General features: G+C 34.6%; 2 protein-coding genes across 4 annotated transcripts in view; both read left to right on the forward strand.

Moving 5' to 3' along the window:
* LOC125229226 (eukaryotic translation initiation factor 5B) overlaps nt 1–17,412 on the forward strand; it is an 80,751-nt gene that overhangs the window by 6,007 nt on the left and 57,332 nt on the right. For both annotated transcript variants that reach the window (XM_048134020.1, XM_048134021.1), the window contains exon 7: nt 566–784. In XM_048134020.1, the coding sequence (XP_047989977.1) occupies nt 566–784 (219 nt within the window). The remainder of the gene's footprint in view (nt 1–565; nt 785–17,412) is intronic.
* On the forward strand, nt 6,716–13,072 carry LOC125229227. Of its 2 annotated transcripts, XM_048134023.1 has the most exons (5): nt 6,810–6,846; nt 6,938–7,039; nt 7,177–7,257; nt 7,387–7,607; nt 12,590–13,072. In XM_048134023.1, coding segments are annotated over exons 1-5 (519 nt in total). In that variant the 5' UTR covers nt 6,810–6,844; the 3' UTR covers nt 12,703–13,072. The 2 variants fall into 2 exon arrangements, with proteins under 2 accessions (XP_047989979.1, XP_047989980.1); XM_048134022.1 differs by lacking the exon at nt 12,590–13,072 and having other exon boundaries at nt 6,716–6,846; nt 7,387–9,985.

The raw sequence follows: 17,412 nt of genomic DNA on the forward strand, positions 1-17,412 counted from the left end.
TGCTTGTATGAGTGAAATATGACAGGTCGACTGTTCGCGGTAACTGTGAGGTAATCGAGAGGGAGTGGGCGGCACTTTCAGCGGGAGTGGCCATACTGTACGATAGTACTCTTTATTATACTGTGGTTAAAGTCTAACCCTTTTCATAAAAAAAGTACTGAACTGATTAGTTAAAAAGTGTTTAGCCCTTCTGTCACAAATACGCCAGTCAACATGACAAACGATTATTAGCTAATTTAGGTTTCTAAATCGTTTATGAATAACGCCATAAAAAAATACGTACCTCTTAACCATGCAAAGTTATATATACGCTTTCCTTTGCGCTACTCCTTTGGTTGGCTCTCGGCTAGATGGCGCTAATATTCAAATTTGAGAATTTGACCACCTATCAAGTTAAGAATACGGGTCAAATTGTCAATACGGAGATTCATAAGATTTAATCATGTGACCAGTGGTGACAGTCTACGCCACATTTTACTTTGTCAATAATCCTCTAGATACTTGATCGTCTTTGATACAGCCTAAGATTTAAATGCTCACGCTACTTAATTCTCTGCACCCGCAGAAACGCAAAGAAGAGAACGAGTTGAACAAACAGAACAACCCGCTTCGTGCCGCCGTGGTGTGTGTGCTCGGCCATGTCGACACTGGCAAAACCAAGATCTTGGACAAGTTACGGCGAACCAACGTACAAGATGGCGAGGCTGGGGGCATCACACAGCAGATAGGCGCTACCAACGTGCCTATTGAGAATATTAAGGAGCAGACTAAACATGTTAAAGGGGTAAGTCAGGAATTTTAGGTTTAAGATTGTCAAAAATACGAAAATAGTGAACAAGATACGGCGAACCAATTTTTAAAATGGTTGCTGGTGGTATCACACAGCAGATCGGCGCTACCAACGTGCCTATTGAGAATATTAAGGAGCAGACTAAACATGTTAAAGGGGTAAGTCAGGAATTTTAGGTTTAAGATTGTCAAAAAGACGAAAATAGTGAACAAGATACGGCGAACCAATTTTTAAAATGGTTGCTGGTGGTATCACACAGCAGATCGGCGCTACCAACGTGTCTATTGAGAATATTAAGGAGCAAACTAAACATTTTAAAGGGCTGAGTAAGATCAATAATTTTAAAGCTGTCGGAAAGACGAAAATGTTGTCAAAAATGTAGTTTTAAGTAATCAGAAAGATGAAAATATTGGACGATTTGCGGCGAACCAACGAGCAAGATGGTTGCTGGGGGTATCACACAGCAGACCGGCGCTACCAACATGCCTATTGAGAATATTAAGGAGCAAACTAAACATGTTAAAGGGGTAAATAATAGTTAACAATCTTAAGTTATCATAGATACGATTTTTTTCCATAAATGTAGTTTTAAGCAATCGAAAAGACGAACATATTGGACAAGATGCGGTGAACCAACGTACAAGATGGCGACGCTGGGGGTAAAAAACTATAATATTAAGTTATCGGAGAGACGAAAATGTTTGACAATGTGTGTAGAACTGACATACAAGACGACTGTGGGCATCACTATACTTTGTACTTTTGGCACTTGAAAAAAGTGTAAACAAACCGGAGCCGTCAAATTTGACAGATCCAGGGATAGAGAACCTTTTAAGGCCAGAAACCATTTCCTGTAAAATTTAGCTTAAAACCAATATTTCGTAAAAAGTCATAATTTTTTGTTGGTAAACTTCGGGAGATAAGGGGAATGGTATTTTATTTTTTACATTTTCCTTCATAATTCCTTAAACTCAAACTACAAATAAATTATAAAAAATAGTTTTGATATGTACAATTTGAGCTCTTTCTAACGATACCCCACTTGACCTAGTAACTTGACATTTACGGTTAGCCCCCCTTCCATTTTGGCCATTTTCTATAATTAATATTAATATATTTAAAAAAATAATAGTTTCAGCTTGTAGAGGTTTAAAATGTTCATAACAGTTCCAAATTTCAAATCGATAGCGTAAGTAGTTCTCGAGATATTTAGAAATGTGACAGACATACAGACAGACGGACAGAGCGTCGCCATAAGGGTTCCTTTTGTACCTTTTTGGTACGGAACTCTAAAAAACATAAATATAACAATCATCATCTCATACGGAGAAACGGAAGCTCGAAAACACAAATATCGAACTTGGAACAGATGATGATGATGATGATGATAGATAACAAGCAATGGCAAATGTCAGACAGATAAAATTAAAAATCGCGTAAGGTAGTACACCTTTATATTTTAGTAGAGTTAGTGCGTTTTCACATTATCCGATCCGATATCGGATGTAGGACCGATATCCCATACATTACAGGCGCCATCTTGGATTTTTCCATCGAAATCCTTCCGACATCCGATATCGGATCGGATAATGTGAAACCGGAGTTACACCCAGATTAAAATGCAACCATGAGTTTTAAACCTAGTGCAAAATTAGGTACTTTTTGGTTGATGATTCCCTGAAGAAAATAATAATATTCATTAAATGTAATGACGATAGGTTTGTATTCGTGAAGGTGTATACGTTTCGTCAAATTAAACGAAATTACATGTTAGTGGAATGAAATGGAAAATAGTAGTGAGCTCAATTATTTTTAAATAGAGAAAAAAAATCAGGAACCAAACGTTACCTAATAAACAACCCTCAAATTTGACAGCTCAGGTTTGTTTACACTTTTTTCAAGTGCCAAAAGTACAAGGTATAAGCAAATTGCAGTTACCAATGTGCTTATTGGGAAAAGTTTCGAAAAGTCGAGTCCATACCATTAAGTCAGCACCTGATTGCGATTTGTTTGCAGGGAGATGGAAGACAGTGTATCTTGAGTGTCTGAGGTATTGTGAGGCGATGGAAGACCTTCCACGGTCGGTGTATGATATTGTAAATAATTGTATGTGTCGTTGTAATATATTTTATTTTATTGTATATTTTTTGTCCATGTTAGTTTATTCGGTGTATTGGTATTTTATGCTGTAATGCCGTGTAAACTTATTAAATTAAATAAATAAATAAAATTAAATAAAAGAAAGAAAAAACTGAATTTTGCCGCGCTTTCTTTATCACTTTTTGACAATACATTTTTTAGGTTAAAATCATTTCTGCCCGTGCCATAAATACAGTTAAATTATTCGGCATTCTATTGTATGCGCGTGTTTTCTAGGTTGCTTACATGTAGATAGGTATTATTATAAAAACAAAATGATAAATATCTGCTTAGCGTCCAATACGATTTCAATATCGACAACAATGGAGATAAATTACTCGAATTATTTCTAAAATTGAGCATGACAATTTTTTAATCTATGAAAAGAAAATAGTTTATTTTAACAATTCAAGTTAACCTATTGCAATTTTATGATGCCGTTGATGGTAATCAATTTCGTTTTCATAGCTAATACAAGTCATATTTAAAAAAAGGTGCTTGGATTTAACACGTCTTCCATAAACTTAAATAGCAATCTTGAGGCGTTTCTCGAAGTCTTCTATTGATTCAAATCCTGAATTATTGACTTTCGTACACGAAAAAAAAACATGTCTGAATGTCCCCAAAATTGTAAAAAATATTGTATGTTTCCTTTTTTTAATACCTAAAAGTACAGAGTATAATTAGATTAATTAGTATAATGAAACCATGTTATAAATACAAATCACAATATCTCGTACCGTGTAATAAAGGTGACGACTACATAAAAAAATGACATTTTTAGTCCGTCAGTTAGATCTTTCAAAAATACTGAACACATATTTTTCACTTTATCTAATTAATGAAAAAATTCAAAGATATAGAGCGTCAAAGTTCCGGAGTTGGTTTTTTGGTAACTGACGGACTAAATACTTTTTTTTAGTCGTCTCGCCTATTAGACCTTGTTATTACATTTTAAGCTTTTGTTTGAATAACACATATACGTCTGCAATGGCCATGACTTCCTTATTCTGATTCTGGAGCAGTGTGGCCTCCACTTTACACCTCTCAAAGGGCCACACGTTGGGAAAGTCCTGCCCTGGTACCGTGAGGTTCATCAGCCTGTGTGTGCCCTGAAAATATAAATAAATTACATAATGTAGATTGTGGAACATGTCGTTTTTTTTTTTTTATGAAATAGGCAGCAAACGAGCAGACGAGCCGCCTGATGGTAAGCAGTCATCGCCGCCCATGGACATAAGCAACATCATGGGAGCCACTTATGCGTTGCCGACCTTTGAGAACCCTAAATACCTGCTTCTTGAAGAACCCCATGTCATAGCGCAAAGGAAACACCTCAGAAGGAAGCTCATTCCACAACTTGCACGTTCTGGGCAAAAACGAGCGGGAGGGTTTATCAGAATAATTCGTAATGATGCGATTCTGAAGCCTCAATGTAGAACTAGTATCGCGTGTTGCTGCTTTTCCATTTTTGGGAAATATAATTTATTTCACGGTACATACATATGGTGTTTTCTTGGGACACAAATTTGCAAACTACCACGTTTATAATGTTGACGCCATATGTAGTAGTAGTATATATTTGGGAAGTTTAAACCACTTTCATTTCGTTCGAGCGATTCTCGCTCAAACTCATTCCAGTGGTCTAAACTCCCAAATACATCCTAACCCTCAAATATCTGGGCAAGAATTGTATCATCATCGTTAGGAAGTTTAAACCACATCGATATCGTTTTGCTATAATAATCGCGTTTGCATGATCATGTTAGCCATACCGTTGGGAAGTTTAAAATCACTTCATACCGTTCGAGCGTTTCGCGATCGAAATCGTTCCAGTGCTTACAAACTCATATATCCGGGCTCTCAAACATCGGGCTAAGATTTTTTCTATGTTACATACTATTCAAATTACTTGTCGTCTCTTGAAACAAAGGTGTTTTGAGAGCACTTTATTTGAATCTTCAGTGAATATCAGTTATAAGAACACGTTATAAAATGTATGTTTCTTGAAAAAAGATGCAAAAGCTTAACGCAACTCACTCTCTGAGGTGGCCAGTCCCAGAGTGCGAGTCTCTTCCAAGCGAATGCTCGGTTGACTATGGCGTTTTCACACAACATGTCTGATCAACTCGTCAGCGTCACAGAACATGAATGGACCTCCAAGGTGCTCAACCCCGGCGTAAGGCCGCATTTTACGTGCATCATTTAAGTACAATCCTCTTCAGGCATGGAAATCCATATATATCGACCGCGTATATACAGAGTTTCCCTAAGTATCTGATTCAACATTGCACACAAGTCGGTTGGCCAATTCCGAAAAGTGTGAACGTTGGAGTCCCCGGTCGTCGAGACTCATCAACGTCGTCTATAAGGCGTTTATTTATACGAAGTAACATCAAAAACTTTGATAGTGCGATGTAGACCTATCGTTTATAATAAACGAAGTAAATACCACCTTTTGATTAACAATTGTGGACTTTGTAATTAAACAGTAAAAGTCTGAAACGGCAGAAAATACACTATAGTCTTATTTTGCTATGTCAAGGGGGAATGTAATCAGATCATATTTATTATCATTGATGTTTTACTGCAAGTGCGGCCTCTATTAGTGAGGGATGGTACTAACTAGCTACTTCGTTAATTAGATGCTTCTAAGGCATCGTGTTATCCAATATATTATTATGCTAGGTTGCGCTAATTTCCATAGATGTCGTTCACTATCGTTTCCATAGTAAGGAGCTTCCCTTCAATGGTTCCAACTAAAAAAATCTCATGGGTTCATTTAGTTAAGCACTCAACAAAAGGAGCCTATTTGAGCAAAACAATTATTTCATAATGACTTCGAACTATGTATGTTTATTGGAACAAGAGTTTTAGACTGTTTGTATTAGGAGGATAAATACTTAATAGATGCACATAAATATATTGTAACGTCATTATATATTTGCTCAATTATTACTTTTAATAGCATAAGTCTAAAGTCTTATTTAAAAAATATGGATATTTTTATCTGATATAAACATTTTCATTCATTCATTTAAAGACGAAGAGAAAAAATAATAATAAGCACTTCACAGAAATGTTGGCCATTTTTGAGATTCGAACCCAGGACCATCCATTTTATAGGTACTGTTAAGTACTGCTACTTAGCCGATCATCAAGGTTCGTGTTGCGAAAATGCAACGTCATATCCATATGTTATTCTAATTAGGTATTCTGCATTGATTGCACTAATTGTTAAAAACAACATCTACTTAACATTTCGTAATTTCGAAACGGATGTAAATTGTTATAGGATACTTGCGTTAGCATAGTATTGGCATAAATATAGGGTTGCCGCCGGCACGTATTTGGTGATTTAACATTATCATAACCGGGATAAACACCTTAATCTCTTTATTCACTGTTTTGGATGTTTCATCAGCGCAAAACATACGTTTTAAAACCAATGTTTTCTTGTTAGGTGTTTAACTTATTCTAAGTACACTAAAATAATATGTTTGAATATTGGCTTTTAAACCAAATTGAGAATAATTACAAAAATAATTTAGTAGTATAAATTACTTTAGCAACATGTTATCTTGCCGCTATGGAGTGATTTCTTGAATAAGATTACCTACACCTAAGATACCACTATCACTTAATCACTTAATAAGTGTGCCTCGATTTTGCATTTTAAACACCGTAGTATATTAAGTTAGTCATACAAACGGCTTACATGCATTTATTACGAGTACTAGTAAAATGAGGACTGTGACACCCTGATTCGTTTAGTAAAATCATCAATAAATTGCTATTAATAAACCATCATTCTAATTGTTTATTCCTTTGCTACTTTGCTCTTTACAGTGCACATTACGTACTCATACGTCTTATAAATAATAAGTTCGAACCACCGTCATTTCTACATATAACATGTAAGTAAGTGTTGTATTTTGTCTTTTTATAAATTATAATACTAGTTGCTCATGTGCAAGGTTTAAAATGATTTTTTTAATTTACTTTTAGGTCGGACTCCGAGTTTGAAACTATTGTACCCCTAAATAACAAGACTGGAGGTGCGAAAGCGAAAAAACCGGTGCAGAAAAGAAAGTCCGATGCTGCTAATAGGTAAAAAGATATGACACCTGCACGTACCTACTTACATATTGTATGCGTTGCATACGTAAATTGTTTTTGATTATTACGTTTTATTTTACCTACTTACATTATGAATTTAAATTTACAAATTGTTAAAATATTTTCAGGTCCGATTCAGAACGAGAGTGGGAAGAAATTGACGCGGGGACCAAGAAGGTGAAGAAGCCTCGCCAGGCGAAATCTCCTAGGTATGTTACACATTTAAAATATGCATCTATTCGATTATTATAATTGTGACACCCACCTATGTTGTAATCTGAAAAATATTTTTTGTTGCCTTGTTTTGCATTGCTTATATTTTATTGTATTATTTACAGGACTACTAGTGGAGCGTCTAAGAAAAAGACTGCCAGCAACCCCTTCGACGTCTTCGAGCTATTTCCTGATGACGAGGCATTTGCGAAAAATTGCCCTACACCAGACCAGCTACGCTCGTCTATAACTCAACGCGTGGCTGATGGATTGACTCGGCGTGCTGCTGATCTTGAGGGGGAGTTTTTCTTGGAGCTGCGAGTATACAACACCGCCGATATACGCAGTGAGTTAGCGGAGCATAAGTGGAAAAAGGCCCTTCTGGCAGTTAAAGCGCAAATAAATAACGATACTCCTCAGTGGGAATATCTACAAAAACTCACAAAGCATTTAAGAACTCTTTTTGACGATGCTGAAGTTACATTTTTTCACAACAAAAAAGGTTAAAAATTCAGCATTGTCAAAAATAATTTTTAAGTGTATATTTTGAACTGTATTCGGATACCACACATATACATATAGGTACTTACTTTAGTTAGATAAATACTTATTTTACTGTTTTATACGCGAATTTAGTTAGGTGGAACTAAAATGCCTTTTTGCTCTGCCTGTTCAATCCAAGTTCTGAAAAATAAATGGGTTGGTCATTTGAGAAGTACTAAACACAAAAATAATTCTTTAGTGGCAGTAACTGATGGCGTAATTGAGATTTCGTCTGCCTTTCAGGGTCGTATATCATCTTATAGAGTTTTCGGATCTGAAGAGCTAGAATTTGCTATACCTGAACAGTTTTTAGATAATTTAACGTCGAAACTAGAAAATATTATAAAACAGTGTTTGATAAAGCACGTGTGTTTAAAAATCAATTTCGAGTATTTTGGAAACTTTCTTTTATTTAAGAACAACCGGCAGGAAACAAAGTCGTTTACGACAAAAAACTTCACAGTACATCAAAACTATACATTTTCTGAGTTATACCAAAAAGTTATAAACGACATAAAAAATAACATTGAAAATTTTGAGCAGCGCGATAGTGGATGGACTTTCTTATCTAATTTATATTTAGAGGTTAATGTTAACAAATACCAGCCTCTGAAAGGATCTTCTTACATAGATTTACCTAAGTCTATTAAAAACAAGAAAGCTTGTATTAACATACAGAATAAAGATGAATATTGTTTTCTGTGGAGTATTGTTGCTGCGCTTTATCCCTCAAAAAATCACAAAGAGCGTACGGCCTCATACCCCTACTTTAAAGACGTGTTGAATATTGATGGTCTCAGTTTTCCCATAACTTTCTCTGATATTGGTATGTTTGAGCATAAAAATGTGGGTTTAAGTATTAATGTGTATTCTTTAATGGATAATCGTACAGTGGCAGGACCTATTTATAGATCTCCATATAAAAGGAGTAAGAAAATTAATTTACTTTTAATAGAGAAAGGAAATAAATCGCACTACGTTTTAATAAATAATTTGTCTCGATTGGTTCGTTCCCAAATAACTAAACATCATGGTAAACTTTACTTTTGTGAAGATTGCCTCTTATTTTTTCCTTCCCTAGACAAGTTTGAAAGTCACTCCTGTAGTGGAATCGCCACTGTACTCCCGGAAAGAGGTACATATCTACAATTTAAACATTATGAACGTCACTATAATGTTCCTTTTGTAGTTTATTGTGACTTTGAAACAATTCTTAGGCCATTTCAATCATGTGAGCCTGAAAAGGAACCTCAGGGAAGTTTCACTGTAAATAAACAAATGCATATACCCGCAGCTTTTGCCTATAACATAGTCTGCTCTTATGATCAACGCTTAAATAGATTTATTCAATACAGAGGACCCGACTGTGTTTCTAAATTTTTAAAATATTTATACAGACATGTTGAAGATATTTATAAAATATTGCGTGAAGAAGTGCCTATGATTTTCACAGAAACAAATGCTTTAGCCCACAAAAATGCTCAGACATGCCACATTTGCCTGACTGCTTTATTTGGCGACAAAGTAAGAGATCACTGCCACTTAACTGGTGTTTATCGTGGGGCCGCTCATCAATACTGTAACTTACGTTATAGTGTTCCCAAATTTATTCCTGTTTTCTTTCATAACTTAGCAGGATATGATGCGCACTTGTTTATAAAGGAGTTATGCGAGGATGTAGGTTCAAAGGTGCAAATAATTGCGAAGAACAAGGAAAACTATATATCCTTCAGTAAGTTTTTAAAGATGCCTGACGATCAGTATGTGCGGATACGATTTGTAGATTCGTTTAAATTCCTAGATACAAGTTTAGAAAAATTAGCGAAGGGACTTGCTAAGGCAGACTTTTCTCACTTACGATTGTTTTTTCCTGATGAAATCAAATTTGACCTATTGACTAGAAAAGGTGTTTATCCTTATGACTATATAACATGTTGGGACACGTTTGCCGAGACTGAATTACCTTCGCAGGATTTATTTTATAACTCGTTAACTTCGGAGAACATAAGTGATGAGGATTATGTGCATGCGCAAACTGTATGGAATACATTTAATATAAAAAATCTTGGTCAATATACGGATCTTTACCTTCAGACCGACGTTTTACTTTTATCAGACATCTTTGAAAATTTTCGGCGAAATTGTATGGTTAGTTATCGACTAGATCCTGCGTTCTATTTAACCTCCCTAGTCTTTCATTCGATGCAATGTTACTAATGACTGGTATTAAATTAGAGCTAATATCAGACCTAGAAATCATTCGCTTTATTCAAAAAGGGATTCGAGGAGGGATTTGTATGTGTTCAACTAGACATTCCATTGCAAATAATCAGTATATGAAAACCTACGATAACAAATCACCTGATTCGTTTCTCATATACATAGATTGTAATAATTTGTACGGGTATGCAATGTCACAACCGCTGCCTGTGTCAGATTTTCGTTTTTTGGATGACTTTGAAATTTCACACCTAGATATTACATCGGTTTCAGACGACGCGGAATTTGGGTATATACTTGAGGTTGACTTGCTATATCCGCAATATTTACATCATGATCACAACGACTATCCTTTTTGCGCAGAAAAGTTTGTTCCTCCGGGAGGAAAAATACAAAATTAATTCCAAATTTGTTCGATAAATATGAGTACGTAATTCATTACGAGCATCTTAAAACATGCCTCAAAAACGGTTTGGTTATTAAGAAAATACATCGTGTACTCACTTTTAAACAAAATTCTTTTTTAAAGAAATACATAGACTTAAATACAGAGTTGCGGAAAAATGCGAAAACCCAATTTCAACAGGACCTATTTAAACTAATGAACAATTCGATATTCGGAAAAACTCTTGAGGATTGTGAACGACGCGTTGACGTAAAACTGGTCAACCAGTGGTATGACGAACGAAACAGCACTAAAAAGGTTACTTGTGGCGGTACTTTAATAGCAAGACCCAATTTTCATAGCGCCACAGTGCTCACTGACAACTTGGTAGCCATTCAAATGAAGCCAGAAAGAGTTGTATTGGATAAACCCATTTACATAGGATTCTCGGTATTAGAACTATCCAAAAACCATATGTACAAATTTCACTACTCGGTAATAAAACCCCACTATAGTGATCGCGTTCGCCTCTGTTATTCTGATACTGACAGTTTCATTTATGAAATTAAAACTAGAGACTTTTACCAAGACTTAAGGACACATTTCTTAGATTTCTTTGATACGAGTAATTACAGTCCTTTAAATGATTTCCAGATTCCTTTGCGTAATAAAAAGATTCCGGGACTATTCAAAGATGAGCTAGAAGGATCACTTATAACAGAGTTTGTAGGATTGCGGTCTAAGCTGTATTGTATAACTAGTACACACCCGAAAAAGGGCTTTGTAAAAAAAGCAAAAGGTACTAAGGCTGGTGCCATCAAAGATTTGACACTGGAAAATTACAAAGACGTACTTTTAAACGATAAAATCATTCGAAAAAAGAATATTTTGTTTAAAACTATCAAACATGACATCTTCACTCAAACGGTCAACAAAGTTGCTTTATGTAATAAAGATGATAAACGAATTATTTTATCAGACAAAGTTTCAACTATGGCATGGGGTAATAGTTCTTTTTTGTAGATCCGAAACAAATAATGGAAAAGTTGTAACTAAAAGTAAGTGCTGAATATTATATGTTGTGGCGAATTTCAATGTACTATTTCAATTGTATTTACCGTGAAAGTGTTTCAAACTGTTATTAAACTTAGTTAACACAGTTAATCATGAAAAAAATTACACTTTATTTTAGCAGGATGAGGGATATCCACTTATACTCTGCTAACTCACTGCATTGGAAAATAAATATATATATATAATAACGCACGTCTGTATTTTATGCTTTTATTTTGTATACTTATCTAATAAACGTATAAAAAATATGTGTTCAGTTTATTTCTTCTTATACACTCCCATACTTTCCATTTTTACAGGGTGTAACCAAAATACTGATCAACCGTTTAAGAATGTATTCAATATAGTACCTATTGTACAAATAATTATGTTATTTTTAAGTAGCTTTAACAATGTTTCCCAATGAAAATAATGTAAAAAGATGAATACATTCTTAAAAGGATGACAATTATTTTTGTTATAAGTTTCCTACTCAAAAGCCTGAGTGCTGTAGATTCATTTTTCTTTAAGGAAGTACAGAGCTATACCTATCTTATAGTAAATAATAGTTGCAAGTGCGCTCTGTGAGTAACTTTCACTCAGTGTTATAAATTATAATTAAATACATCAATTTCTTACTAATGATAATGAGTAAGTATACAAAGGTGTTAATTTTGCTCATCACATGTGACTCTCTTCTTTTGAGCTGTTTGATAAATCAATTAACGCCGACAAGTAACAAGAAGCTTATCTACCTAACCTGTATATATTGCATAGCTGAATAGAGTCTAATTTCTTGGCGCGTGCATGCCTACGCTGGCAAAAGCAGGTCAACAACATTATTGGAAAACTGCAATACTGACATTCTCTATATTGTTATAATGTTCGCATGTTCGCATTTATGGATTTGATACAATAAGAAGTGGTCGTTCAAGTAATAAGTTCAAGTAAGTAATTATTTTATTTTTATTATATACTTTTAGTAAATATTATGTGATAATTTAAATACATTATTATTATTTATTTATTTAAACTTTATTTTACAAAAGAAAAACTTAAAATTACAAGAGGTAGATTTAATGCTTAATAGTAAGGCTTTATTAAAGGTAATACTTATTGTGTTACAGTTTCAACATGTGCGAACATTGTGACCCCGAGGATCCTTTTACCCATGCTCAAGAGTGGAACACCCAGACATTTGAAGACGCATATCCAGAACTTGCCAACAAGCATGACGTGACCATTACAGCACCATCAATAGAAACACCCAACAAAAAGAAAATAAAAACTAAACAGCGTGCTCCAAAACGTAAATTAAAATCATCCACTACTTTTGTGAAATGTAGAAAATCCGTTGCTGAGGGACCCCGTCTGATACAAATAAAAATCATCGGCTTACGTAACGGGCAGGAAAGCCAGGCAGAGAGTGATGATGAAGAAAATATGATCTTTAGTGCTCAATATATAGCCAGCGAACCAGTGGACAATGTTGTGGATTCGGCATACAGTTTAATAAATCAAATCTCTAAATCAATGTTACAAGAAAATTTCTGAGTTTATTGTTAAGGTTAAAAATGTATGTGTGCGTAAAATAAAAAAATAAAAAATGGGTCTTTCATTACAGACTTTTATTTATTATCATTAAAACATAATACAGTGCTTATTTCTAAAATAGTAAACATCGTTATAAATCTTGTGCAGACACAATAGTATCAAAATACCACTTTTTAATACATATAACATTTTTTAAAGCACATTTTTTTCATGATGCAGGCAGTTATATGCACTAGACTTATTACAATATTTTTCATGCAAATGTAGAAAATTAGGACAATCTTGTTCACCTAAATCTATTACAGCACAATTAGCACACAAATCTTTAACCCACTTAATTTTTTCCGCTCCTTTTACATAAATGTTCTTGTTATTTAAATGGTTCACAATCATTCTTTTAAATTCTCTGTGATCGACAAATCCTTCCCTCCATAAAATCCCGTGGTTTTTTTCTAACCATATTACTCTTTTTCTTTCTTGCTGAGATAAATGAGAAAACGTGTAGGGTGGTTTTATTAAAAAGACTTGCGTGTATTCTTTAGTACTAAGTGCGAATTCCTTTATTATAAAATCGTTATTTAATGATTTAAATCCTTGAACATCCACGAATAAGCTTTTAGTGCTCATGATATTTTCCTTGTTATATTGCTAAGAGGTCTATACTCTATAATGCTATCATTCAAAATAAGACAATACGCAGATGTTTGATCGGGTATATCCTCACTGCACTCTATTTCAACTCTGATGTCAACAACACCCGATTTTAAAGTGTCACTTTGTCTTGAACAATCCACGAAAAACAATGGTGCTATTTCTTTGAAATCGTAAGGATTTAACAAGGGTGCCTGACTACGATTATAGTAGGACTGTTGGAATTTAGAATATTGCTCGTATAATATAGCATACTTCTCATCGGAAAAACTAACATTCAAATTTTCATAAGGATAATATATAGAATTCAAGAAAACTTTAACCTCTCTCAAGTTACAATGATCGAAATGTGTTATATCTTTGTCGGACGCATTTTTCCTACCAGTTTTCAAACCAACTATAACATACCGAGGTTTTTCGATTTGAGATGAAGTTTTAATAGCCCAAGAGTGCTTGGAAGTTTTTGGCAGCAGTGGATATTCGAAGAGGTCCCAGTTTCTGAACGCAATTTGTATTGCACGATCTTTTTCCACATATTTAAGAAGATTCAGTCTTTCCCGATCGGAAACCTTAATATGAGGCATACGCCATACCACTTTTGATAAAGTAACATTGTCTATATATTCATTTGGGTTCAATTTAACGCTATTCAAGTTAGTGTTAGAGCGTAAAAGTATAAGTTCATGTTTGCAATTAATAATAATTTTGTTGTAGTCTTCAGCAAAGCCCAAAATTTTGTTTAATGGTATAGAAGCAGAAAATAAACCTTGGGTAACTTTAGTACCTTTTATGTCCCACCCCCACGACTTTGCCATTCTCGCTTCATGTTCACTCATGGATAAAAGAGATTTCATTGTTGTTGTGATTCCTGCATTTTTTATTTTGTCTATTTCAATTCCATTCAGTTCGTATCGAATGTCTTGAAAGAAATGGAGGACAGGGTTATTGGTAAACAGGACGCTCGACACGGGTTGTTTTGTTTCTCTGTTCATCACTGTAATAGTACCTTCTATGTATAATGTGCTAGCTGAAGGCAACACGTACATATCTTGCTGATTGATGGGTATGCGAATTTCATCGTTCAAATTAAAACTTGTAACGTAAGGTTTGTACGAGTGGTATTCATAACTTTCGATTGAGTTATCATAGCTAAAGGAGTTTGCTAAGTCCAGAATGCTCATTTTAGTAAACCGATTGATCTGAGAAACAAAATATTTTCACTAGTGAGCCTGCTTTTCGGTCTTCTTTTCTTGATAGCACCAAGGGTACTGCCTGATTTATCACGGTTCACTGCTGTTTTATTGAAATCAATCATTTTTTTCTCAGGTGTAAATATATTTGAATCTCTTCTCCGCGTAAATTTATCAATTGGTTGTTGGTATCTAGTAGTCTTATTTTAAGAGAACTTAAAGTATTTTGAGTGACGGGAAAATAAATAACGTTTTTAGGCGTCTCTATTATTCTATACCCTGGAGGCACATTAGGTACAAATTCATGAACTATATGGCTCGGTTTTCCGTTGATAAATGATCCACTAATGATATCACATTCGATTCGAACTATAGTCGTCGATAGAATGGACACTGGAAATGGAGATTCCATTAATATATTCGCAGGAACAGTTTCATTACCGAAACCTAGTAGTTTACCTATGGAGTTATCGCCACCAAAATGTATGCTCTTAGAGCAAAAAATAGATGTTTTTAGAGTATTATTATTACACAAAAGTTTAAAAGAACAGCCTTGAACATGTGTTTTTAAATAATCGTTTAAATCCTGGAGTTCATAAGAGCCTTCTGGTATCTCCAATACTTCACCCTCACCGTAGTAAAATTTGCAATTTCGACTATCTATGTTAGGTATTGAATTAAACGTAGATAAATACAGTAGACCACATTCGTATTCACCGTCCAATTGAAGTTCAGGCGAATAATTTGTTGTAAGACTAGAGGAGGTTCCCGTTATGGATAAAGTGAAAGACATCGTGTAAATGACATTTTTTTTATTAGTGTTAACAATTTAAACGCCTCTGCCAAAATTGTTTTAAATATTTTAAGCATAAATGACCACAATTTACAGTATTAAATTGTTGGAACTGCCTATAATTATATGAAATATCAAATCTTTTCAAATATATTATCAACTCTAATGGCGGTTTAATATCGCCGAAGCTATTATAATATTCACAATATTTTTTATCCTTTGCATAGGCTACCCAGTGAGTTCCTTGGTTTTTTGATTCGTCTAAGTTAATTATCGCGCATTCTCTACGCTTAGGAAGTTTGGGTAAGCGGTCTCTCATAAATACTCCTCTAAAATAAGGTATACCCGTTGAATTGTTGATAATATCGACATTTGTGAGAGCTCGACTGGGTAACCTACCATTTAGTTTTTTGAGGTTTTTAAGCATAGTCCTTTGCCATTTCTGTACGGTTTTATATGTAATCCTTTGCCCAACGCTATGGATTCCATCATTTTGTTGTGACGTTCAGATTCCGCTAGTTTATTTCTTGCCGCTTTGTAGTCTCCTACAGCTTTAGCTATTCCTGCCGCGCCGCCTGCCAGAGAACCCAGAGCCGATAATCCCGCGAATATAGGAATCAACGGTAATATGCCTCCAGTTTTTGGAATAGGTATTATACGAGGTATCCGCATACGACTTGTGTTAGGAAATATTTTCTTCGCAGCTGTATAAGCACTGCTTATGATATTTCCATTCTTTTTTTTCTTTAATTCGCTACGTATTTTTGTAACTAAGTGCTTAAATGACTCAACACCTGCTCCTGTCTTAATTTTTGATTTCATAACTTTACTAACCAGCCATGACGCCAGTTTTTCTCCTTTCCCAGCGTTTTTTGCATTCATACGTCGCTTAGCCATTTTATAAAGTTCTAAATCAGCCTTATGTCGATCCTCTATACGTGAATATTTGTCGTAAGCAATATCGTGCTGCATACAAGCTGAATCTAACCCGTTGATACCTTTATCACCCCGTCTTAAGCGTTCTTGTAATTTAGTTCCAGGGCCGCAATAATTGTACCCAGGTATGTGTAGTTCAAATGGAAGATTATTAATGGCACTATTTAAAAGTCCTCTTCCTTTCATAGTCAGTTAACTAGTGATAAAGTAACATTCGCATCAGTATTATAAATAGATTTACCTTTATACAACAGCACTGCGCTCAATCCAACTATTTTCGCTTGTACTAAGACCCAACCACTTAACGTATAGCTTGTTGCCTTTTCTTTTCATTATTTTCTCTATAAGATAAACATTAGGATACTTTGTTTTTTGCAGCTCTTGTTCATAAAAGGTGCCTAATATTGAATTTTTTCGTTGATCCTCTAAGTAATATGTAACGGGTATAGTATTCTTAACTTGTTTTATTGTAAATAATTCTGTAGACCAATTAGGCGTATAACCTTTATGAAAAGCGCCTTTGTACTTGCTTATACGTACGCAATCCCCTACACTGAATTTGTTGGCCCTTGTTTGTAGGTATGAGCGAGGTTTGTTTAGTATAGATTTTATTTCAGACTCTTTATGGAAATCAACATCTATCGGTCTACACCTTATTGTGCGATGAAATGTATGATTATATGAATTCACAATATCATGTAAAGGTTTTCCAAACCATTTGTAATTGCCAACAAAACTAAAATATTTATACAGTTTGCCTTTTAAAGTTTTTATAACCCTTTCTACAATTGATGCTTTTTTAACTGAATAGGTTGAATAATGGTTT

The sequence above is a fragment of the Leguminivora glycinivorella genome, chromosome 8 (assembly GCF_023078275.1).
Source record: "Leguminivora glycinivorella isolate SPB_JAAS2020 chromosome 8, LegGlyc_1.1, whole genome shotgun sequence".
Taxonomy (NCBI): Eukaryota; Metazoa; Arthropoda; class Insecta; order Lepidoptera; family Tortricidae; genus Leguminivora; species Leguminivora glycinivorella.

Bases quoted from the DNA above. Each gene is read 5' to 3' on its own strand.
- LOC125229227 (XM_048134022.1), top strand. The intron at 7,040-7,176 runs GTAAAAAGATAT...AAATATTTTCAG, and splicing joins AAGTCCGATGCTGCTAATAG to GTCCGATTCAGAACGAGAGT. The intron at 7,258-7,386 runs GTATGTTACACA...TATTATTTACAG, and splicing joins CGCCAGGCGAAATCTCCTAG to GACTACTAGTGGAGCGTCTA.